The 24,347-nt window shown below is 39.3% G+C and overlaps 1 protein-coding gene across 50 annotated transcripts in view; it reads left to right on the forward strand.

Moving 5' to 3' along the window:
• Positions 1-24,347, forward strand: part of SOX5 (SRY-box transcription factor 5) — a 732,238-nt gene that overhangs the window by 576,383 nt on the left and 131,508 nt on the right. For all 50 annotated transcript variants that reach the window (XR_010466374.1, XM_065031395.1, XM_065031486.1 and 47 more), the window contains 2 exons: positions 2,953-3,125; positions 5,603-5,671. Coding sequence is in view for 49 of the 50 variants with exons in the window: in XM_065031395.1 (XP_064887467.1) it covers positions 2,953-3,125; positions 5,603-5,671 (242 nt within the window). In the remaining variant the exon portion in view is untranslated. The remainder of the gene's footprint in view (positions 1-2,952; positions 3,126-5,602; positions 5,672-24,347) is intronic.

Here is a 24,347-nt window from a genome sequence, read left to right on the forward strand (position 1 = left end):
AATACACTGATGAAACATAAATGGCTGAAGATCTTTGATGTGTGTCAGTATATTTGTCAAAGAGTTTATTTGACATTGATTTCTTTTTGCTTACTCTAACTTTAGCACTAAGCCACTCCTGTGTATTCCTTCTCTCTCTCTAGGTCTTTCTCCCTCTCTCTCTCTCGTGCGCACCCACCCCTCAGTAAAAGTTTGGAATAAAATACCTGCTGAGAAAGTAAAGAAAATATCTGGTTTTCAGATATTTCACTGTGCCCTGTGTGTTACACCGCCAGTATGAATATACTGATAGTCTTCAGTAGATGAACATGATAGTAAACTGACATACTAGACATGGACGGGACACGAAAGGGGCAGCCTTCTAGAATAATTCTTCTGTACCACTTGGAAACACTGCATCCTGCTTCTTAGGGAAAAACAAATGAAGGATGGAAGAGTGGCAGCGGACACTTTGAATTAGTTGGGTATCCAGGTAGCAAATGCATTACTTATAGCAGTTCTCTGTCTCTAGTGTTCAAAATAAAAATCCTAAGTTAAAAGTGTTTTCTTTAGCAGTGTTAGTATTTAAGCACTGGCTTCCATTCTTTCTCACAGCTTTTAACAGAACAGGTTTAGAGTTCTATGGTTTCTGTTTCAGTGTATTTCTCAAGTTTCCAGCTTGTACCACAGATTTTTTGGAGACTGTAGCTGAGAATATTCTACTGTAGTTCTTTGTAATATGAGGATATTTTCACATAAATCTGTAGTATCTTAATAAAAAGTTCATCAAGTTACAATTCCTTTCTATGAAAACATTGATTCTTTGTGTTTTCCCATTTGTACATGCTTGTCCACAAATGCATTTAAGGTCTTGAGCTTGGCTAGCATAGCAAATGGGATGGATGCTGCATGGGAGCACAAGGTTGAAATTAAGTGAATGTAAATTAAACTGTCAAGCAAAGAGCCCTAACAGTGACACCTCTAAGGCTGTGGTACAATCTTCCAAAGAAAGAAGTAGATGATTCACCATTTCAGACATTTCAATCCCATTGAGAAAGCTGTGGTAAATACATAGTAGGGAACATTCCTGCACTGGTAGGGGGGTAGACTAAATGAGCTATTACCAGTAGCCCTTTTCCATGTCTGACTGATAGATGTCTAGAAACATGTTTAGTATAGTTACCAAATGGTTGGTTTTTCTTTTTCTTTTTGTTTTCTTTTTTCTTTTTTCTTTCTTCTTTTTTCTTTTTCTTTTTCTTTTTCTTTTTCTTTTTCTTTTTCTTTTTCTTTTTCTTTTTCTTTTTCTTTTTCTTTTTCTTTTTCTTTTTCTTTTTCTTTTTCTTTTTCTTTTTTCTTTTTTCCTTTTCCTTTTCCTTTTCCTTTTCCTTTTCCTTTTCCTTTTCCTTTTCCTTTTCCTTTTCCTTTTCCTTTTCCTTTTCCTTTTCTTTTTCTTTTTCTTTTTCTTTTTCTTTTTCTTTTTCTTTTTCTTTTTCTTTTTCTTTTTCTTTTTCTTTTTCTTTTTCTTTTTCTTTTTCTTTCTCTTTCTCTTTCTCTTTCTCTTTCTCTTTCTCTTTCTCTTTTTCTTTTTCTTTTTCTTTTTCTTTTTCTTCTTCTTCTTCTTCTTCTTCTTCTTCTTCTTCTTCTCTTTCTCTTTCTCCTTCTTTTTCTTCTTCTTTCTTTTTTTTTTTTCTTTTCTTTCTTTTTATTTTTCTGTTTCTCTTTTTCTTTTTTCTCTTTGTCTCTTTTTCTTCTTTTTCTTCTTTTTTTTATTTATTCCCCATTTGGGGAGCGCTGGTGACATTGGCAGAAGAATTCTTCCTGTGTTTGTGAAAGGTTTGTGTGACAGGGTGGTCCCAAAACCAGGCTATTTTCAGAGGGGGCATAGAGCCTGATAGCCTTAATCCTTTCCTAAAGCACTTTTGAGAAAGGGTTTCATAGGATCTGTCTCATGTGAGAGGGCGTGGTGATATAGGAGATACCTGTGGATTAGCTGCTACACATATTTTCTGGTCTTTTAAATTCAAAGTCAAATGATACTGGATATACTAATAGGGCCATTTTTTGTTTTAGCGTATGATTCATATATTTTGATTTTTTAATTGGAATTTTAAAATTTCCTTTCCTTATAACCACTGTCCTTCTGGGTAGAAGGAGAATTTTTACAAAATGATTATGGGAGCAAGGTAGTCTGTTCCTCTGTCTGTGTCTGGTGAACCCCTCTATAAAAAACATCTAATGACAGTACAAATGAGAGACAGTGAGTTGCATTTAATTCAGCTTTTCTGATATGTTTATACAAGACTTTTGCCTTTAAAAATACTCATCAATGGCAGCAACAGAGATAGTAGTTATTGGCGATTTAAATACTATATAATTTCATCCTAATCAGGGCAGCTGTAGAGGATGTGACAGGTTGTTGCATGATGTGCTGGTGGCAGTGAGGAGGGTGGGCATGGGGAGCTGGAGAGGTACCCAGCACCCAGGAGACTCCTCTGCTTCCCCTTGCTTATAGGGGGATGTTAACACACACCTTACGGTTTCTGTAAGTGTCAAAGCATTGAGGTGTCCTTGTCATAAGCTTCTGAAAAAAAACTGCAATTGTCTTTCAAAACTGGAAGTGTTGATTTTGATCCCCGCAAAGTGTAAGCAATGTTTACAATATGAAACTCTTTCAAAACAGGCAGTGTTTTACCCCCAAAATAATTTGATAAAAAGGCAACAGAAAATAGATGAAAGGGCAAGTACACATTGAAGAGAGACACCAGATCAAAGCCTGTGTATGGAATTATTCTCTGTGGCTCATTTTCCTGTAGAGGGACAGCTCTTAATGTGCAGTATATTGCAATATGCTGCTGCTCTTTGGTTCTATTAAAACTTTGCTTACAGTGAAGCTGCAAATTAAAAATCTGGCTAGCTCTAAATTTCCTCTCTTCCCTCTACCTTTTTTTTTATTCTCCACCATATGATGCCCAGGGACCCCAGAAAGCCTCGCTGAGAAAGAAAGGCAGCTCATGGGTATGATCAATCAGCTGACCAGTTTGCGAGAACAGCTGCTAGCAGCTCATGATGAACAGAAGAAACTGGCTGCATCACAGATCGAGAAACAACGCCAACAAATGGAGCTGGCTAAGCAGCAACAAGAACAGGTGAGTGATTATTATAGTGGCTTTCAGCTTAAATGATTTTCTAGGAGAACTTTCCAGTTGTGTGTCTTTTAGGGTTGATACTTTGCCTTCCAACCAGAATTTTTTTTCCATTTGTTTTCTTAGGTGAAGACAAACAAAAACATATTGGAAAAATATTGCTTTAATTTGCAATATATATATAGCCCTTTGTCCTTAAAAGACACACCTTCCAGTTTAGAGGCATTCTCCTCCAACAGTGTTTTTCCTAAAAATAAATGTAAATAAGCATACAAATTCAAGTCTCTTGAATAGTCTTCCAATGCTCCTTGAACTGGCTGATGCTGAATAGGTATTAAAGGAACAAAATGCAGCTTTTGGATTGTAATGACAAGAGCTGGTTTTGTCAACAGAGCAAAAAAGTGGGGGAAAAGAATATAAAGCCAGTGAACAACTGTCAGTTTTTTTCTTCTGCACTTGAGAGGCTTGATTTTCAGCTTTTGCACTGAAAATGCAAACGTTTTCACATATGAACAGTTTCGACGTGCACACATGGACACATAATATTTTATGCAAGAACACAACTTTTCTAACATATTTGCACTGTGCAAGTTTTAACAGAAATCAATGTCCATTTTTGCACCTGAACATCAGCAGAGAATACTTAGACATTTATTTTAAATTTTTTCAGGAGTCCATCCTGATACCTCTTACATGAAAGCGTTTTGGTCTGCCTGACCATTGGTTTAATGAAATGTGAGTTTTATTTTTGAGAAATTTCAGCTGCATAAGACTGCAGCTATGTTTGCATTATGAAATGTACAGAATTCTTTGAAATTTGTCATAGTTGTCATAATTCAATGTTTGTATTGTACCAAGCAAGTCTTAAGATGCTAAATCACCGCTGGCATCTTCAGATATTTTAGCCTTGGTTTTCCCTATATTTGATTATTTAAAAACCTTATCTTGAATACTGTGGCCTCCCACCTGAAATCCCATACAGGGAGAACAAGAGAAGTGACTTAGTATTAAACTAGAGATTTTGTGTTACCATGTTGTTGGTAACACATCTACCATGGTAGATGAAGGTGGTATGGGCATGGAATGGGCAAGATTCTTCGATGAGGAGACAGCCTGCAGGAGCTATTTCCATTGCCCTACCTTTTAAAGTCACTACTGCTACAGGATAGCTAAATGATCTGAAACTGAAAAAGAAAATGGAGAAAGTGGAAAAAAGCAGTAAGAAATCCTGCAGGATTATTAGGATAACAAGGATTTCTTTTATTTTAAAAAATTGTGTATAATTCTGTGTTATATAGAAATGAAAATAAACACACTTTCAAAAAATGTATTGCTAAAAATTATTTTGACTGCTTAAAGAGAGGCTCTAAAAAGAAAACATTTAATCTTTAAGATGTAGAGTCTATGAGTGAGTGTTTCTTATGCTAATAGTTTAATATTAGAAATGAAAGAAAATACCTAAGGGGAAGAATGCACAAAATTCCTCCCAGTAAGTATGCATAAGTTCCCATCTGACCCTGAGATGTGTACACATACCACAGAGGAAGAGCAGTACTCCTTCTCAATGTTTGCACTGCTGTGCTCTAGCTATTCATGACAGCAGAGCTTTTGTGACAACACAAATGGAAGCTTTTCAAGTTTGATTTTTTAAGTTTGTGGAATATAATGGTTTGTCTCCATCAGTCCTCTGAGAACTCCAATTTGGTTCCGTTACTGTCTGCTTTTTCCTTCTCTGTATGTAAAATGTGTCTACACTAAGGTTCCCAATGATTTAGTCAATGGAGGGGAAGGATGGAAGTCCTTATGGAAAACACACATGACTTTGAGAGGAGAGTTACGACGACTCCACCAAGGTCTATAAATTAGTGTCAATGCCGAGCTGTGGAGCCTTGTACTGCCCCCTCCATTCCTTTCAGCTGACACACATGTTGAAGAGTCAGTGATTTTCCCAATACCAGTTCCAGTCTATGTCTGTTTCTGCATGAAGGAAATACACACACTAGTACCTTCCTCTTGGGTGTTAGATTTCCTTGAATTTTATAATAAGTGGTGCCAAACATAAGAACATTACTGTCCATCCTACTTTTTTGCCTCTCCTGCCTTCTCCTACTATTTTCCAGTTTGTCTGCCAGTATTGTTCTTCCTTCAGCAAGCTGGAGCAAATAAGTGCTCACTTTTTGGGGATTTTAGCAGTGCCATTTTAGATAGTAAGGGAGTCGAGATTTTTGCGGCAGTCCTTCCCTTGATATCCAGCACAGCATTTTCTGTAAGATTCTCTTTCATGCTGGTAATACTTATGAATTGCTCTTGAACATGAGCCCCTTGCCTCAGCAGCAGCCCAGACACCTGCCACCCACACTCAAAGGTTTCTTAGCTTAATAGGACAGTCTAAAGAACTGGACAGGCTGGAACCTGCCTATGTACCAACTCCAGGAATTATGACACCTATCTCATGTTTCTTCTGTGCAATTTCTCCACAGATTGCAAGACAACAGCAGCAGCTCCTGCAGCAGCAACACAAAATTAACCTTCTTCAGCAACAGATCCAGGTCAGAGATTGAATCTCCACCTGTGCCCTCCACCCGTATCTCTCTTTTCTCCTTTCTGTTTCCCCATGCTTTCCCTCAGCCATTATAGTTTCTTTAAGAATCTCTTCAGATTACTTACATCATATTTATGGAAACACATGATGATGTTACTTGTCATTAAGCAAAAAAGGTCAGTTTCTGAAAGGTGTTGTATGGTAATATGGTTCCTGTAGGAGCTGGTCATGTGAGAAAGGGTTTGCAGGACCAAATCCTCTTTCAGCTGGAGATCATGAGTGGCAAAAGCGTTGCCAATACAACCTGGATTGGACTGGGTCTCCTATAACTCTCTTTTTGAGGTTCTGCAGAAGCAGTTCTGTTCAGTGATTGGTAATCATGAGTCCCTCCTTCCCTCTGCCTCAGGTGTTGAAAGTCTGGAAATTTTCAACGCTTGGGGTGAAGCATTGTCTGAATGAAAAACTGGTCAAAAAGGTTGGTTGGATTCAGGAGAGCAACTGTGTGGGTCCTAGGTATCCAGAGGCTTACTCCTAGTAGTAGGAAAATGTTGTTAACCCAGCATCACCGGTAAACTCTAAGCTCTTTTTTTCTTTAAGTATTCAGAAGTTTCTTTTCATGCCATTTACTGTATTTCATTAATTTTCTTTCATTTGTGTATATGCATAGCTCTGTTTTGGGAATTATGCAAATCAGTTTGCCCTTGAAGGTTTTCACAGTATTCCAAAGGAGGGGTTTGACATTTTACAGATATCTAGAATCATGGTAAAATCTCTGGCTGTGTAAGTGTGCAGATATGTATAGAGCATTGCAAGTTGCTGTGGAAGTGGATGCTATGTTCTGTTTGTTCAGTAACAACAGGATTTTCCTTCCAAAACTTCTCTTTAATGTTTCAGAATTAGTTGCCTGAAATTATGGGCCATATCCGTAGCTCATCTAAGAAAACTTTAATTCCAGCAAGAATTCTGGAAGAAAAACTGGCTCTGTCATTTCATGGGATATTCTGTCAGTACCAGGACTTATATAACTATGAAAAAATTCAGAGGAAGGTCCATCTCTCTGTTATAAGACAACTTATATACAAGATGTGCTTTGCTGAAAACAGTGTTGAGATTGGTGAGGTCTGGCTTGGTGTTGACCTCTGTATTTTTTTTTTCTCCTTTAAATATTTGTCTGGGATTTTTTGTTACTGCTATATCTTTAATAAGAGTTTAAAAGAAAGACAATAGTAGAACCTCTACAATAGCAGGGACAGTATTTATATTTTTAGCATTTAGCTATGGCAGTGAGAGAGGAAGTTGTTTTCTAAGCAGTGAATAAAAAATAAATTGAAGTAACATAATTTGACCCCAACCCTTTTAAGTTTTAAAGCCTTGTAGATAAGAATGAAGTATGTCTTTTTTAGGATAGTGGAGAACACTGGTTATTGATAATGAGATATAGAGCCTTTCATCTCTTGATCCCTGGTCCAAGTTTGACCTAAGTCAGTAGTAAATGAAAGTCAGCTAGCTACCATCTGATACAAGCTGCAAGTCTAGGAAATTATTTGGAGGCCTGTCTCAAGGGATTTCAGATGAAATATTGACCCTGCCAAGGTCAGAATTTCACCTCCAGGGTCCACTTCACACAAAACCCATCAGATTTGGGACGCTCTCCTTTTGGGTGATCACGTGATAAAGGTCAAGAATGGAACAGGCAGAGAGACAATACTGTCCTCTCATTCCCACAGAGATGATCTGTTTGTAGTGAAATTTTGATTATACTGCCTGCCTCTTGACAGTTCCGCAGTCTGTATGGTTGCATAGTCTCATGAACCCTGGTTGCAGTCCAATTACTGTGGAGTCACTGATACGGAAAAACATTTAAAGATTAAAAAACCCTTATTGACAGTGAATGCAAAGCAGAACATTTCTTCTCAGTTGCATGTTTAGTTGACTGTTGTCAGATAGAAGCAGCAAGTCCTGAAGAAATCTACCTTTGTGTATAAACGGAGACAATGAAGTCACCCTAACATGCCCATGTTTAAAATGGTCTGTGAGTTTACAATCAGGTTATGGTAGGTGGAACAAAGCTGTGACATGAATGTAGCTGTGAGTTCAGCTTTTCCGACCTTGCCCTAATTAATCTAACAGGCTTCTGTCACACTGGCCCAGAGTTTTTAAATAGCTTTAGATTTATTGACAGGGAAATATTCCTACAAAGTCTGGATAACTGTTTGACTTATGTGCAATTGAATGATTAGGCTGCAGTTATGAACACAACCTATTTATGACAAAGGACTCATTTTACTTGAGCCAATTTTTTCTAAGCTTGTAAGAGTTGCCATAATTCCACGTAAATTATTACACAGGAAAAAAAAAAGCTATTGAAATATTGTATTGAAAACATAATACCCTAAGGTTAAAAAAAAGCACAACCTGACTGACCCCATGATTTATGACTCCTTTCTCTAAGTGCGCTAACTTGGAAACAGTTCCCTCTCTCCTTACCCCAGCAGACAATCTCCAATACATGCACAATACAGAAGCAGGGTAGACTGCAACGTGTCTCTCCTCCTTAGAGGACTGCAAATGCTGAGTGTAACTACAGCTCAATTAAAGTAGCCACTTCGGTGATGCTGAAGAAAGATGAGCTAGCTGCTTGAGCTTAGAAAAATGTACCTGGCACATGAGTCTCTAATTGACATTATGTCTTTTTCAAGTCCATCTCTTCTGAATTAGCTTGAAGGAGGTTTCATTAATGCAGAAGACAAACAGCTTGTCCTTGTATAGGGAGTTAATAAGTAAAGAGATAATGCTAAACTGGAGAAAAGTTGCAGATTAGTTTAAATTTAAGAATCCAGATGATCTCACAATGCTAAAATGTGATCTGTACAGGTTTTGTGTTTTGGCAAATGGTTCTAATAGTTTTTTTTTCCTGCTTTTCAGGGTGTTCTAGACCTAATTTTTGAAGAGGTTTGAGTTTCTCTGAATGATTAACTAAACCTCCCCCATCTTATTTTATGGCACTTCGGAATGCATTCTCCTATGCACGCCACTTTCTGTTCTGTTTAATCCTTGTGTGTATGTGTATTGAAAAGGTTTTTGCTTTAACAGTATTTGGAGTCTTCTCCCATGCACACCTCAGTATTGCTGTTTTACCAGAAATGAAACTGGAATGCGTGTTCTGTCCTTTTAACGTTTGCGCATCAACAGCCCTAAAGATCTCAGGCTGTGTTACAGAACAGCTCTGTAGTGATCAGCAGCTGTAGAACAGGTGAGGAGACAGCTGTAGAACAGGTGAGGAAAGAGCATGCAGACACCAAGTACTGCTCAGCAGGTTCTTGGACTAGAACTGATTTTGTCCTTCGGAGTCTCAGGGAAGCTCTTAAGGTGATGTCCCCATCTTCTTTTGTAAGGCCACCATTTACTTCTTGGTGTCCTTGCCATAGAACATGGCAAAGTGTGGGGCTCTGTAGCTGTCCTGTCAGGTGGGCAAACAGTGAAAGAAACTTGAAGATTAGTTAGTCCTTTTTCATGATGTTGAGCTAGTCCCAAGAACATCAATGAGCACGTGTGGTGCTCTGCCTTGGGAGGTGTCCAGAGTTTTGTGGATAGTGCAGTTTACACCTTCCACTTGCTCTGAGAAGATGTCTAGCCCAGGTTGATGACCGAATAGGTTGCTTTGAAGCTTGGCAATGAATGTCACTTTAATTGAATTATATTTAAAATGAAATATGCTTGTTAAAGTTCATAAAGCAATTCATATTCAGTAGGGCACTGTTGATAAAATAGGTCAACCTTGCAGCCTAAATTGTGGTAAAACCAAGTCTGCTAATCTCACAGTTCTATACAAAGCTTAACAAAGTTTTATGTTTTTCCCTCAAGCTCCAGCTCTTGGAGTTGTATGATGACAAAAATGCAAGCTTTCATTTCATCAAAATGTAAACTTCCAGCTCTGATATTTCCAGAAAAAATCTGAAACCACAAGCACAACAAATTCCAAAATTAGAAGGCAAACAAAACAGAGGCCAAATGTTGTTTTTTAAACTGTTCTGATTTTTAGTCAGAATTTTTTTTGGAGAGCCCAACTCAAGATCTTGAAACACTTTAAGTTGCCAGTAATGTAAAACTAAGATCTCAAAGCAGCAAGAAGCAACAGTGCTGCTTTACAATGTCTTTAGCATTTGGGCCACACTTTTGTTTGACTTTTTTAGTTTAATACTACCAGCATTTGGTTACTAATTTATATTCATTTCTGGATTATGTACTTAGCCCAAGAACTGAGTGCTGTCTGAAACTCAAGAGTAAATCCTGCCAGACAGCAACCATTTGATGACTCTGTTTTAATAGAGGGTTTTCTTTTTCCTTCAGAACTAGAGACTTGTCAGCAGGTGTTCCATGGTGACACCTTTTCTGTTAGAAAGTTCAGACTTCTGAAGAACGAGAGGATCCTGACTAAATCCCAATGCAAAGCTAGAAAGGTGCCCCTCTAGCCCTCCTGGCTAGCCTGGCAGGTTGTGACTCCTGGCTGGATGGTGCAGGCAGCTCCAGAGCTTGGTGGCACCTGGAATGTGTGCCAGGAGGCCCATCTCCTAAGCAAAAAGCTTATGGTGGTCTCGATGGCCTCAAGCTTGCAGACCTTTAGCAGCTTGTCTGACAGGGAGTATTGGCACCGCGGCCCTCCAGACTCTCTGCCCCTTCGGGCTGCAGGCTTCCTGACTTTCCTGAATCCCTCAGCTGCCCTGGGTGTTCTCCCGGCTCCAAATAAAGCTTTCCTTTGTGGGTCTGCATCCAGATTTCCATCCTCCCCCACCCGCTGTCAGCTGGCCGTGTCCCTTTCCCCATGAGTTGTGTTGGTAGATGGAGAGGCCTGGCTGCACTAGTATGTTCCCAAATCAGAATATTCCCATTCTCATTAAGTTCTGAGGTTTAAGGTGTTGTTCCAAATTGGAATGTAATAAAATCTTGAACACTTGGAATTTCCTGTAGGATGGTTAGTCCTTTTTGTAGCCAGATCTATTTTTCAAAATCTAGCTATGTTTTTGGGGAGGAAAGAAGGATTTGGTTTCTGAGTTACACAGAAGTTCAGAAAAATATTTCTTAAGCTTAACATGCAAAGTTTTGAAATGACACAGTTGTTATTGTCAAAACTTTCCAGGCAGCAAGAGGCTCTGGGTTGATTCCAGCCTTCCAAAACACTGGTAAAGAGACCGACTTCCAGAGTGGTTTAGATATCATAATTTACCTGGACCATTATCAATGGTGATCATTTTTGTTTTTGTTGTTTAGATTTGTTGTTACTTTTGAACTCCTCAGGTGAGCAATCATTTGTTACCCAGATCTGGCTGAATGATGTTCAGGCCTATTTGCATTCTCTTTGTTTGAGAAAACATTGAGATTTTCATTGACCTATTTCATATGGAGTTTAATTGTAAAGAGCACCAGTTGCTCTTTCTTGTTGTGAGAAGACACTGACCGTGTGACTGTACATAAAGAAATGTGAAGATCAGTTCCTTGCACAACCAGTTTGCATTCTAAATTGTACTTCAAACATAGCTCATCCTTTCATTTTCTGTCTTCTGCTGGAGAGCAGACTCCAGCAGGCCACTATGTAAGCTGAATACTTGGAGTACTTTGTGCCTGTAAAAAGGCTAGAGATCCTTAACCTTAATCCTTGCCCTGTTGGTATCTCCTACTGCAACCATAAGGACTTGTGAAATTTCTTTTCTTGGGCCCCAGCTTCTTGCATGCCTGTAACCCAGAGTTCTCTAGGAGGCTTTGAAGGGCTGTACATGATGAATCCTTCACTCGAGATACAAAAATGAGCAACCACTGCACAAGTGCTTGCTTACAGATTAAGTAATGTCTGTTGCTTCTGTATCACCACTTTTCCTGGGAATTCTGATTTTCTAAGAAGTCAGTGACAGCAGAGCCTTGCTTCATGGTGCTACGACCCCTCCGCGAGCCATTGCACAGCAGAACTGTGTTAGTTCTTCCGTAATTAGAGTCCTCTTTGCATATCAGAGAGAGGTGAACACAAAAGGTTTCCTTGGTAGACAATAAAGCTGCTGAAGTGAGGGCCTGATCCAACTCCCACTGAACACAGAGAAAAGGCTCTTATTCATATTAGTGGGAGTTTAATGAGACCTTTCTTCAGTAGGAAACTGTGAGAAACTATCTTCCTTCTCACTCTGTGAAATGTTTTCAGAACAGGCTCCGTCCACTGAGACGGCTTGTTTTTTTCTGTTTTCATTTTGCCAGTGTGGATATGACAAGCAGTGACTGCACAGTCAAACCGAACAGGCCTGCAGACTGGGGACATTTTGTCCAAATTCATCATGTGTCAGTAGCAGCTGTTTTCCTGCAACTTATAAACACGGGCATGCTGGATTCAGTGAGACAGGCCCAAGGAGGAGTCACACTGCAGCCTTTCCCATGACTTTGCAACCTCTTCCCAAACAACTGAGGTTGCCGGCAAAGAGGCTAAACAATTGTTTCTCACAAAAGCTCTGCAGCTGATGTCCTATCAGTTATCAGAATAACTCGCCTGTCCCTTGAGCAGGAAAAAGCCTCTGGGAAATTAATTATTCCAAAAAACAACCCAACCCCCCCCACACACCAAAAAAAAAAAAAAAAAAATAAAAGAGAAAAGACAAGGTTGGGGGAGGAAATAGGGAAAGGGAGGAGTGAAAAGAAAAATCTAGGCTAGCAGTCAGAATGAGCTAATTGCTTACTGGCTTCTCAAGTTCAGCAAATAATGTGTGTTTGGCTGAAGGATGTAATGCGTGTAGTTTAGAGCAACTTATGGGCCTTCACTTCCTTCCATTACCGTAAAAGTTGAGCTACGTAAAAAATTGCAGAGGTGTTTATCTACACTTCTGTGCAGGGCAACGTTTTGCACCAGTGTACTGTGTTTTTGCTTCCAAAGATTACTTGTAGAGCAAACACCTACAGATAATTTGGTCTCAGGCCTTTTCTGCTATCTTATACAATTCAAGTTTGCTGACTGGTGTAGTTGCACCAATGCAGACAAGGAGAATCTGCTTGGGATTTGTACAGCTTGAATTTATTGAACTTGCAAGGGCATCTTTTTATCAGATAAATCAGCCTATGCTGAGCAACATGATTGCAATGGCACTTGCTGATAATGAAGCTTTCTCCAGTGTTACCAGTCCAAATGTTGTAAAATTATGAGGTTGTTTAGAACTTTGTGAGTTTTTTCTTGCATCTTCCTTAATTTCCTTTTTGCTACTGAGTTTTCAATGGTCCCATTTTCCAGTTCCCTCACACAATCACAAGAGAGGGCTAGAAACTTATCTGTATTTTTAAAAAAAGGGGGGGGAAGAAACAACATCACCTAAAGAAAACCAAACAAATAAAACACAGAACACTGAACACCCAAAATAATCCAGCAGATAGGACTGTAAGAAAAATGCCAGCAGTCAAATACAGTGATCAAATAGAGTGATCGCAGCTGGCAACATTGTATTCCAAGGCCTCATCTTGGTCTCTCTCCCCTCACCAAGCGTTCTCTTGTAGACCTTTATTTCCAAGGCCCCGTCTTTCCTTTTGTTTTCAGATCCCCTCTCCAATTCAGCATCTCTGTGAGGCAGCCCACAGCATTTACCACTTGCTTTCACTTCCAGCTCCCTGACATTGCAGTACTGAGCAATCTTCTTTAGGCAGCTGCCCACCCTTTCCCGCATCAACTCCTCATTTTTGCCAACCGTCCCTTTTCTTTGCCCTCCTTGTCATTATTTCCACAGTCATTTCAGTGGCTTTGGTTGGCGTTGCATTGGCTATGGAGTGTGCATGTGTCATTTTGTGGATGTTTGTGTTCAAAGCGCGTGGGGTGGTGTGCCCGTGTGCACGTGAGCGATGCTCACGTTTTTGCACCCGTGCAGGTATTTACACAACAGGCAGCAGAAAGGTACAGGAGCAGAAAGTACTGTGGCAGTTTCTGTAAGTGGCTTGGGAAGATGAACATGAACTCTTTATGGCTGTGATCCTGTCCGTATGGAGTGTGTGTAGTCATGAGCGCTTTTGTTGTGCAGCCAAAAAAGGCTGCTGCTGCTGCCTCTGCAGTAAGGTAAAGCAGGAGATAACAATAAATTTTTTACTGCTGGCTGGCGGAGGTGTTTAGGATGTGTTTTCTTTATATCTTCATCCACCCCTAATTGAAGATGCTTTAAAATTGAATGACTAGCAGTCAAAACGTGTTTGCTTCAAGCTGAGAAGAAAAATGCTGGTGTCTCTGCTTCCAAACTGATTGCGCTTTGTACACAACTGACAGCCACAGTCACTTTGAGTGACTGATAAGTGGGAAGCTTTGCCACTTATCAAGGAACGCACGCTGAAAAGAAAGGACTGGAGCCGTTCAGATGCTTTGGCATGTTCAAAATAACATCTCACATCAGTCAGACTCAGAGGCACTAGGAGACATTTCAAAATAAACTTTATATCTATCTATCTATCTAGAGGCAAAGATTCAATTTAACAGACAAATCACTGTGTGGCATCACATTGGCTCTGAAAACGAGAACATCATTATAAGGGTCGCCAGTTGCAAAATGATTCATATAGCTGCATAATTTCAGAGCGGTTATTGTAGGGTCTCACCCCCCAAAACAAACCTAAATTTGAAAATTCACAACTGCATATCATTCTGGTGATTTCTCTAAATTGAGGTGTTTCACCCCTATTGGCCAAGCAATATTTAGCTTATATAACATGTGACATCATGAAACATCCCAAAGAGAATGAAACTCTAAGTCAAATTATGATCTCATTTATTTCCGCTTTGGTATTACGGAATATGTGTGAGATTGCCTGGTATTAACTAAAGTCACAAATCGGTTATTAGTGTTATTTAGGAGTTGCTGTGGTTTTCAGTGATGCTCAGCATGAATAGAAGAGGGAACATTTTTTTGGTAACATGTTCGTTGGTGATGCTATTTGGTGCTATTTATATTATGAGATTTTGACCTGCAGGAGGTGAGGTGTGAGGGTACATTTTCTTCTATTGACTCTCTAATGACAGCAGTAACAGCCAGTGTAGAGTTTGGTTGGTCCACTGAAAGTGTTGATGTTTCAACCAGCCTTAGGAAGCATCATAGTTAACCTGTTATAGCCATCCCTGCAAAACATTGTGTAGAAATACAAGAACACACCATACTCAGAGCTGAGATAGAATGTGGATCTTCATGTAAAATGGGAGAATGAGGTACAAGCAAGTAGTCTGTCATTTCCCAAACTGGAATTTGGACATATGCGTAGTGTTGACGTGTCCACTAGTAGTACTTAAACTAAAAATGTTGTCATGGCTGCTGCCAGGTTTGCACCTCTTGCCCTAGCAACATTGAGAGTGCTGATGTGTAAGGGCCATTATCTTTTGTTCTGATTCTAAGCACTGCAGCTGGATACCTAATTCTGCTGAGCTTGCACTATCTAAAATGGTTGCTTTTCTAACCAAAGAGGCTATATTTGAGAGACAGGTTATGTTTGACATTCTAAAGTTGCTACCAGCCTGTATATTATCAAGAGGGAGAAATTTGAGGATCATTTAGTTTCTACTGACAATGACTTGCTTTTCTGATTCATCTCTTGCCATGTTAAGTGGTCACGACTTCATTTTGATGGCTCATTTGAAACAGAGTACTTGAAACTCTCTGCTGGAATAATGGCTTAAAATGATTCAGAGGGAAAAGTGTGGTTCCACCTACTAAATCCACACCACTGCCTTCACCTTCTTGGATTTTGCCGAGACATCTGGCTGATGATGCCTTACCCCTGCATGCTTTAGGTGACAAGATGAGCTCACCATTGGTGGTAATAACATGCAAGAGGCCAGAGAAAACCATTTGATTTTCATTGTGCACTTTCTGTCAGTTATCTGCTACTGAATTGAATTGTATAAATTAAAAGTGGAAGGTGATTACTTGTGCTTGGTATTTTAAGAAGAGTAAATGAAACAGTTTAATCACTTTAAGGATAGTGATTGAAGGGGCAACGTGAGCAAAGCCTGAGAAAGCCTGGAGAAAGAGAGGGAAAGATACATTTGGCTTGTTAAAGTCTCTGTTGGACAGAGATGAACTAGGGAGTTGCAGATCTCATGCCAGCAGTCTGTATTTCGTGTGTTGTATTTAATATCTATTTAAGTTCAACTTCCACACAAGAAAGTTGAATAAAATGTGTATTGGGTAAACAATTGTAAGGAACTACTTCAGATTTTCATTCCAGTTGGTTTGAAATATGCTTTGAAGAGGCTAAGTGTGTATGTCAGAGTTTCTTGTATGTAGAAGTTAAATAAAATAATTGAAGTTCCAAGGTAAATTTAATAAAGTTATAAAAACTAAAATGAAGACTTACATGAAAGGTAATAATAATAATTAAATGGGACAACTTGAATTCACTATTTAGAGTTTATAAATATTTGACACAGAGAGGAAATTCATTTAAAATTGTATGTACTACAAAATAGTTTTTATCAGGTTTGACTTCTTTGAAAGACAGTAGTGTTCAGCAAATTACTCCGAAGTTGAAACAACGATAGTTTCAACAAAATTGTTCATAGATAGCAATTTAAAATGAATTTGGACAGAAATGATAAAGAGATTTCTATACTTCTGTATGCTGTGAAAATTGTATACAAAGAAATACATTATTTAGGTAGTGAAGTAAGGCATTTGAAAGTTACAAGTGCCAGAATTAGGTTAAATAGGTATCTTTATTTTATTCCCATGTATCTCTGTCATACATATCGAATAAAAAATGGTGTTGTGGGGGAGTAGAGTTACATGATAATATAATTGTAGACTGTACTCACAAGAGGGAAAATCAAAATTATGTTGACAACCTTAATTCTGTCATTTCCTAATGTCTGAGTCCTTGACTTTTCATCCAAAGTAGTGTTGTTTTTTTAACTGTGTTTCTATGTGGGTTTAATGTCCACAAAAGCACATAACATGATACACCAACCATCTATAATGTGTTGTCAGCTCAGCTCGAACCCTGAAATGTCCACATGGGAGAAGTGCCAAATGTCACTTGAGTTACAGGAGAAATGTCATGTTCTCCTGGGTTGGCAGGAGAAAACATTTCTTTGACTGTAGTGGACAGGAGCCCATACTATGAAGCTCTTCTCTTCCTTTATCTCATTTCCTTTCTTCCTCCCCTTTTATTTTTTTTTCCTTTTATTTTGGTCTCCATCAAAATAGGGATGACTTTTTTTCTATTGCTGTCCTCCTTGGAAAGAGAAGTAGATTGCTCGAGTGCCTTTGCTGAATTTGGGCTGCCTATGTTGAAAATGGAGTTTGGCTCTTTCAACACCCTCCATTCACTCCCCCTTTTCTCCCTTAGTGGGATTGGGACCAGATCGGTTGTAATCACAATTTGACATTAATCAGTTCTTTTCTGCTATTTTACCACGCTCTTTATGCTTTAGCAAGAAAACCAAGGCTGAAGGTACAAAATTCAAAGCCATAGCTCTTCTAGTTAAGGAGTCTCTTGCTTTGAGTATTCGATGGAAGCCTGTTGAAGCATTTGTCCTTTTAAAGCTCTGTGTGGTGAGAATGTTTTCTTATCTTTCATACTGCATGTAGAATCTTGTCTGTGGTTTAAGAATTACTGAGCTGCAATGTATCAGTGAGAGGGGCTTTTTTATATACTGTGTGTAATGAGTTCTACGTTCTTAACATTCTTAAGAATCACTTACATCTAACTTAAGCATCATTTCCAGTTTCTTTAGGCCTGGAGTCCACATTTGTTGTCTAGGAACAAGTAAGCATATATTAAACAACTGATTGATGACATTCTCACCTATACACACGAGTAAGCTGCCTTATACCCACGTAGGCACACATTTTCATGCATGCGTTGCCCCAATCCAGATATCAATTACAAACATGATTACCTTTCTGGACATCGATTTTTAATCTCTCTAAAGTATTTAAGGAGGAAACAGTAGGGATGTTTTCCATGTGGAGGCCACAGGTTATTAATACTTTCTGAATTATAGCTGATCTCACATGTGAATTGTTCAAGGCTTTATGAACTCTTCAGCCCTGCTAACAGTTCCTCTTCAGCTGAAATCATAGCAAATACAGAGTTTAGATCAAGACACAGATGGTCACAGTATTTCCCAGTGATACGGACAGACTGATGCATGCACTAGGAGATATAAAGTAAGCACAAATGGACTCAAATTATTTGAAATTAGAACACTTCAAGGAAATAAAACTTCCAAGGTTTCATCTTTCTATGAGTACATCAGTATCCCAAGCTACCAACATGTATAACATAGATTTAAGACACCCCTATAAACGTTGCCTGTGTTCTTTCATAGGACCTAGTTCTGGCAGCAGGAGGTTTCCCTGAGTAGGTTAGCTCACCAAGTATGTGATAGGTCCAGGAGTTTCTTTGCCATTTTGTTAGGAAGTGAAGTTTTGGAGAGCTGATATATTCTAGTGACAGAAATTCGAACTGTGCTCTATTTCTTGTATTTCTTTTTTACTTGAGACAAAACGCAGATTTGAAATGTTGTTTTTCAAGAATTTTAGCTTTCTGTGTCATGAGTTTCAGGATATTATTTAAGTCTGCTTCCCTTGTATTATTTCTCATTGCACGGTTAAGAATTCTTGTCTTTTTGGTACAATCAGAATAAAGAAATAAAAGTTGCAATCAGTTTACTGATATAGAATTCTGTATTCTATGTTAATAATATTCACACTTCTTACTTAAAAAGAAACACATCCATTTTAGGTGTTCTTCACATCCCCTCTGTGTATTGAGGTGGATTTGTTGAAATCACAAGTTTGCTTTCTGCGTCTTTTGTGAGGGTTGTTTGAGCTCAGTATCCTCTTAGCAGAAACTCTTGCAAAGGCCCCGTGGGAGGAAAATTGTCCATTGTGTTCTTTTGAAAGCCAGCTATCTTTTTTCCTGGAGCTGGGCTCAAGCAAGTTTATTCTTCCACTCAGGGATATCTTAGAAGGTTCCTGTCCTTTCTGGTGCCTAGGAAGTGGAGCTCAGATAGGTACATTGTATTTGCTGCCATCATATAATCTGTGCAACTTCCCTGCAAATATAAAGAATTATGCTTTCCCCAGCTGTTCATTTGACAGGATTCTAGCCCTTCATTTAGAGAAAACTGTGCTTCTCCGATTCACATTGTTTGAACCGTGGCCTCCATTCTATACCTATTGTTTGTTTTGTCTTTTTTTGTTGTGCGTAACAGGTGTTTCTTTCAGACAGCCGAGGCAGCAAGGCAAGGGCTTCCTTTATGGCGGACCTCTTGAGACTTTGATTAAACTCTTCTTTGTGATAAAAATGCCACTGCCTTCAAATGAATTGCACACGTAATCTGTATTTGCACAAATGCCGTCCATCCCTCTGCCTTCATTGCTGAAGTCTGTCGCTCTTTTGGTACGTGTGTTTGCCTTTTCTCCCGTCTTTTGCCACAGAACTGATTCCTTTGTACCTTCCTGAGGCTGCACTCCCCTCAGAGCCTGGATGAAGCCATGGGAATGGTTTAAAAAGAGCAAACTGTTTCTGCAAAAAGAGCTCCCTTTTCTTCCAGTGTTTCCTATTGCTGCCTCCACAAAAACCATCGTCAGACGGCTGGGAGCACTTTCCTCGGAGTTTCCCGAGGGGGAACTATGGGTTTGAAAGTAGGCACTTTTTTCTGCCGCTAGTGGAGCAGGTCTCAGTCCACTGGGCTGTAGGTAGCACAGATATTTTCCTGCCTGTCTTATTTTTTTCTTTCACATGATTTCACCTGGTGTTGGGGAGCACCTGCTGCCAACAGTCTGGGTTTCCTGGCTTAGGCCTGAGAGTACGTCAGGGAGGTCTGGTCACTTGTGGCAAGAGCTTAGGTGTGTTGTAAGCAGAAGATATGTAAAAATCAGTACCCCATGCTACCAGCTTGTGTAACGTACATTTAATAGTCTTTCTAGTTTTTGTTTAGAATAGGGCTTACATGCTCTCCAGTACGATCCTCTTGACTCTAGATGGTAAGACAACCAGAGAAGCAATGCAAACCAAAGAGGGGCAAGAGGCTCATACCATGTTTTTTAGTGTCTCAGTTGGCCCACACTGTTCAGGTATCCTGATGGAGTGTTGCTCACCTATAATGCATTATTTTCATGCCCTTCTCTTTATACCAGGACGTTTATTGGTTAGAAGCCCCAGGGGTGAGCAGATACAAATATGCATTAGTCAGAAGAGATGTAATGGATGTCCTGGGAGCTGTGCCAAACAATTAAGAATATAGGCGTAATGATTTACAGGGTAAGCAAAACCTCCAGAGAAAGCTACATCTGTACAGGCTGCCCTATGAATCTGCAGAAGTCAAATAACTTGCATCATTTCAGCCTACCAGAGATAACACATATCTAGGGAACGAATGTGGATGGACTCTTGCTTTCAGTCTGAGACATACCTTCCACTGATGACTTTCTGTTGTTTTGATCAGTTGTTAGAACTTCCCAAATGTCATCTACAGTGCCTCTGAGCTCCTCTCTGTATAAAGTCTGTTTTTTCCTCCCGGTGCAGAGCGATCGGCAGTTACAGTGGCAGGGGTATCAGCACAGCCTAGATGTGACACTAGCATTGTATCTATTTTAGTGCCTGACTTTGTGACAGTGGCAGCATCTGTGGAAAATATGAAGATAACTGTCAGAAAGCGTGTTTGAAGGGTGTTTAATTTAGAAACAGTAACCCTCCCTTTGCCCCCCCCAAGCTGACATTTTGCTTTAGCATGCAGTAGTTAACAGTGGAAGATGAGACTTTAATAATGCTATGTAATATGGTTTCCTAAATCAGTTCTTTCTCTTAAAATGTGTTGTCTGCTTTTGTTAGTGGTTATTTACATAGTGCAATAAACATAGTTCATTACGTTATTTGACTCAAAACCCATGAACTTTTATTTTGTCTTAACACATAGATGTCAAGGGCCTGAAATTCCCTCTTCCAGTACAAGTGTGAAACATCATAAAATCAGAACATGAACAGTTAGAGACACTTCGTGCTGAAATAAATGACCAAGATGCAGAAGAAACTAACAGGATGTAACAGTTACACCAACTTCCACACAGCTCCTTCTCTGTATTAATTTTCTTCATGTTCAAGGAACCTGAGCCACTGTTTTAATACATCAATAGAAAGAAAAAAAAGGAAAAAAAATAAAATAGACTGTTTTAAAAACCCAAACTGTTCTGAAAGCAGCCATTTCTTATGTTCAGGCATGCAGACTTTGCTCACAGGCAGCTCTTATTAGAGGATGGGGGCATTTTCCAAGAGCCTCACGCCCATTTCTGTTTCAGACATCATCTCCCCATTCCTTCAGGAGGTGCCCTTTTGTAGGAGGTTAAGCCTTCTTTCCACCAACAGGAGACCTGGGGAGGCTCTCTCGGAAGCCTGTCATTGCTGTTCTTGGATTTCACAAGGCAGCGATGCTTCCTGAGACACGTGTGAAGCTCACCTGCCCAGAAAGATTGCGACTCAACAGTCTGCTTTAAGACGGCTTTGCATGCGAAAGACTGATTTTCTTCGTTTTGGGACTATCGCTCAATGGAAGTGTCAGAAATATGGAAGGATAAAGACCGAGTTACATTAAAAAGAGAAAAAAAAGCACTCTGAAATTATCTCCTGGCTCCATGTTCTCCGAGGTTTTGCATTAGCGGGGACGAAGTCACGGTGTGTTGACACAGTCTAATGTGCAATGACATAATACCTGGAGTATGGAGACAGCGAGAGGCGCAAAATCAAATTTATCTGAGTTTTCACAGGAAAAGAAGGGATTAAACTTTGCTGGTTAAAATATGGCTGCTTTTTTTTTCCCTTTTTTTTGTTAAATAAAAACTATCCTAGTTTGATTGAGATAAACCTACTCGGATCTAATTCTATCTAGTCCCTGGGAAAAGTGGGCTTTAAGATGTTGAGCCTATTTGCCGAATCCCTTTTTTTAGAAATAAAGATTAGGGTAGGAAGTTTGGTCCTTATCTGTAAGGTTCTTACTGCTTCAGAAGGAAACTGAAATACATGAAGGACACTTTCTTGAACTCGTGATTTGTCTTCACTCAGATTATTTCAGAAAGCTGTGGCAATGTAGATTTCCCACAATGCTTGGTTATTTTTGTTTTACATATCTTAGAGGAACTATGATAAATTGTTGTTACTGCTTATTAAATAGTAGAAAGAGATGTCAGAATACTCTAGACAGTTAAAATTCACATGTTACTGCATTACATGGAAACTTTGATCTAGAAGCATCATTCCCCATTTCATAACTGCCAGGCGTGATTTTTCTCTGTCTTTTCATCCCTTGTGGTTACTTATAGCACTACAAAATAACATTCAATTGCTAAGTTTTACTTGCGTTTCAGAGCCTGTTTGCATGGATATTAGTGTATGATCCAGATCTTATGTAGCACCATCACCACTGGCTCTTGGAACATTTTTCTTTCTTTCTTTTTATCCTTTTTTTTTTTTCTTTTTTTTTTTAAAGGCATCCTGTTTTTCCAGATCAGGGGAATTAAGGACAGAGGGGAAGCAGCTTGCATATTGTTAGGCTGGAGCTCATTGCCAGAACCAGGAACAGAACCCAGATTGTCTGTTGTCTCCCATTGGGCCACAATACAAAATGTGAACTGGAGTGCAGAGTTATCAGAGATTCAGGCCTTCTAGGTTTTTATCTTCTGTCTCCATTTTTACTGTTTTTTCTATAGAATTTTCCATTTCAGTGATAGAAATCGAATACAGACTGCGATGGTTGTGGGGTGAGAATGAAGCAGGGTAGCACAAAGAAAATAATCCCTGTTACTTTCGGAGCCAGATTTGTGTTGGTGCTTTTCCGCTGAATCACATCAGTAGAGTTTAATGTGGAAAATCTGATCTGATCCATCAGTAAAATGCGAGTGTATAAATGTTAAAAAGTTTGTGAGGGTCAATTTCTGTCCTCTTTAAGGTGAGGTAACAATTTTCCCTGCATTTTTAATATTTTTCTGTGTTTAATTTTTTCTAGTTTGATTCATTGTACCAAAGCCAAGACTTTGTCAGCACATATATTTATTTTACAAGCATCCCTTGATTCCATGAAAACTGCCTAAAGAAATCAGAGTGTAAGGCACTTAGCAGTCATTCTGCATGAACCCTCTCCTCACCTTGACCACTGCCATGTTTCTGTTACATTCTGGCTCTGCTAAGCTGTGCTGAATGTGAGTGGGATGCCTGCCCATGTTGTTTTTGACTTGGATTTATCTGCTCCAACCCAGTGTGGCTCATTCACTGTCTTTCTTTCTTCTCAGTTTCTGGGTACTTAACCTGCTTTCTTGCCAGTCTCAGGGCTCTGGTTACCTAAGGCCAACTTGTTGCATTTAACAGGTACAAATGTCTGTGCCTCAGGCCTGCTTTTCCCTTCTCTCCCTATTCTTCTTCTGGTTTTCATTTAACCACAAAGGCAACAGTAGGGGCAGCATAAACACATGCTCACCTATGGAAGAGCTGCTGATGTTTTAGAGTTAAAAACAAAACCCAACAAGGTTATTATGATAGTAAGAGCCAAGACAAGTGCTGCACACTTTGTTCATTTGCTGATTAAAACAGTCACAGTGTGACATCTTTTCATATAATAAACTGAAGAGGGAGGTGGATTATTGCATTGCCAAGGCTTTGAGTATGCCTTAAAAGAAAATATTTGGGGACCATCTGATTTTGAGGGTCACCATGTATCACTACATACCAGGAACGTACCTGTTTTACAGGGTGGTGGGCAGGAAGTCAAATATTCAAAATAATGAGCTTCCAGAGCATTCATTTCCTTCTGATTTGGCATAGTCCCTTGTTAAGTTCCCAAGAAATGAGAGGGAGTGCTGTGTCAATCTGTGCCTCTGTCATTGGATAGGATGTCGAGTAGTGGAGGCAAGATATATGTTGTCCTCCTTGTTTCTCCTATCTTCATAGTAAGATGCCCAGCTTCTGTTAGGCGATTGTGAGCCCTCATCCTTTCTTAAACTAATATCAAGGTGTTTTGGACTGAGTTTTAAAAATCCTTAATCCCATTCATCCTCCTCTGGATATATTTGGCTTGTATTTTTATAAAAATCCTTTCCTAGATTAATTTTTTTTTTTTAACAAATCGGTTACTTCATATCTGGTAGAATTTTATTTCATAGAAACAGGTTTTAGCCAAAAGTGCCCTGTTGTGTTTTTTTTTTTTTTTCCTTTAGACTCCTTACACTTGCATAAAGTTCTTGTCATAGCAGAAACTTCACCAAGTTGGAAGTTCCATCTTTACACTTAGAATGTAAATTACTGGCGTGCCTACTGGGCTCCAGGGTTACGCTTCTTCTTTTCTTGCAAAAAGTCCGCTGCTCCTTGATTATCTCAGTGGTGTTTAGCAGTGGCATCTTAATTCATGTGCGTGTGTCAGGAATTCTCTGCATTGTGGAATTAACAGTTTCTTCTCATGCCTGATGCTCTAAATCTGCAAATGCAGTACCTAGATACTTTTTTCTTTGTCAGGCTGCTTCAGGCTAAACATTTAGACTGCCACTCCGAGTTAATTAAACACCTATTTGAAGTTAAGCTGTTGAATGGCAAATAAAATAAAATACTTGTTCCAGCCCCGCAGAATGGTTATCGAGGTTGACACAATACTTTCTGCTCTGTCCCTTTCTACTTTTCAATCTCTCTACCTGCTCCATATGTTG

This window comes from Columba livia, chromosome 1, assembly GCF_036013475.1.
Source record: "Columba livia isolate bColLiv1 breed racing homer chromosome 1, bColLiv1.pat.W.v2, whole genome shotgun sequence".
Classification (NCBI taxonomy): domain Eukaryota; kingdom Metazoa; phylum Chordata; class Aves; order Columbiformes; family Columbidae; genus Columba; species Columba livia.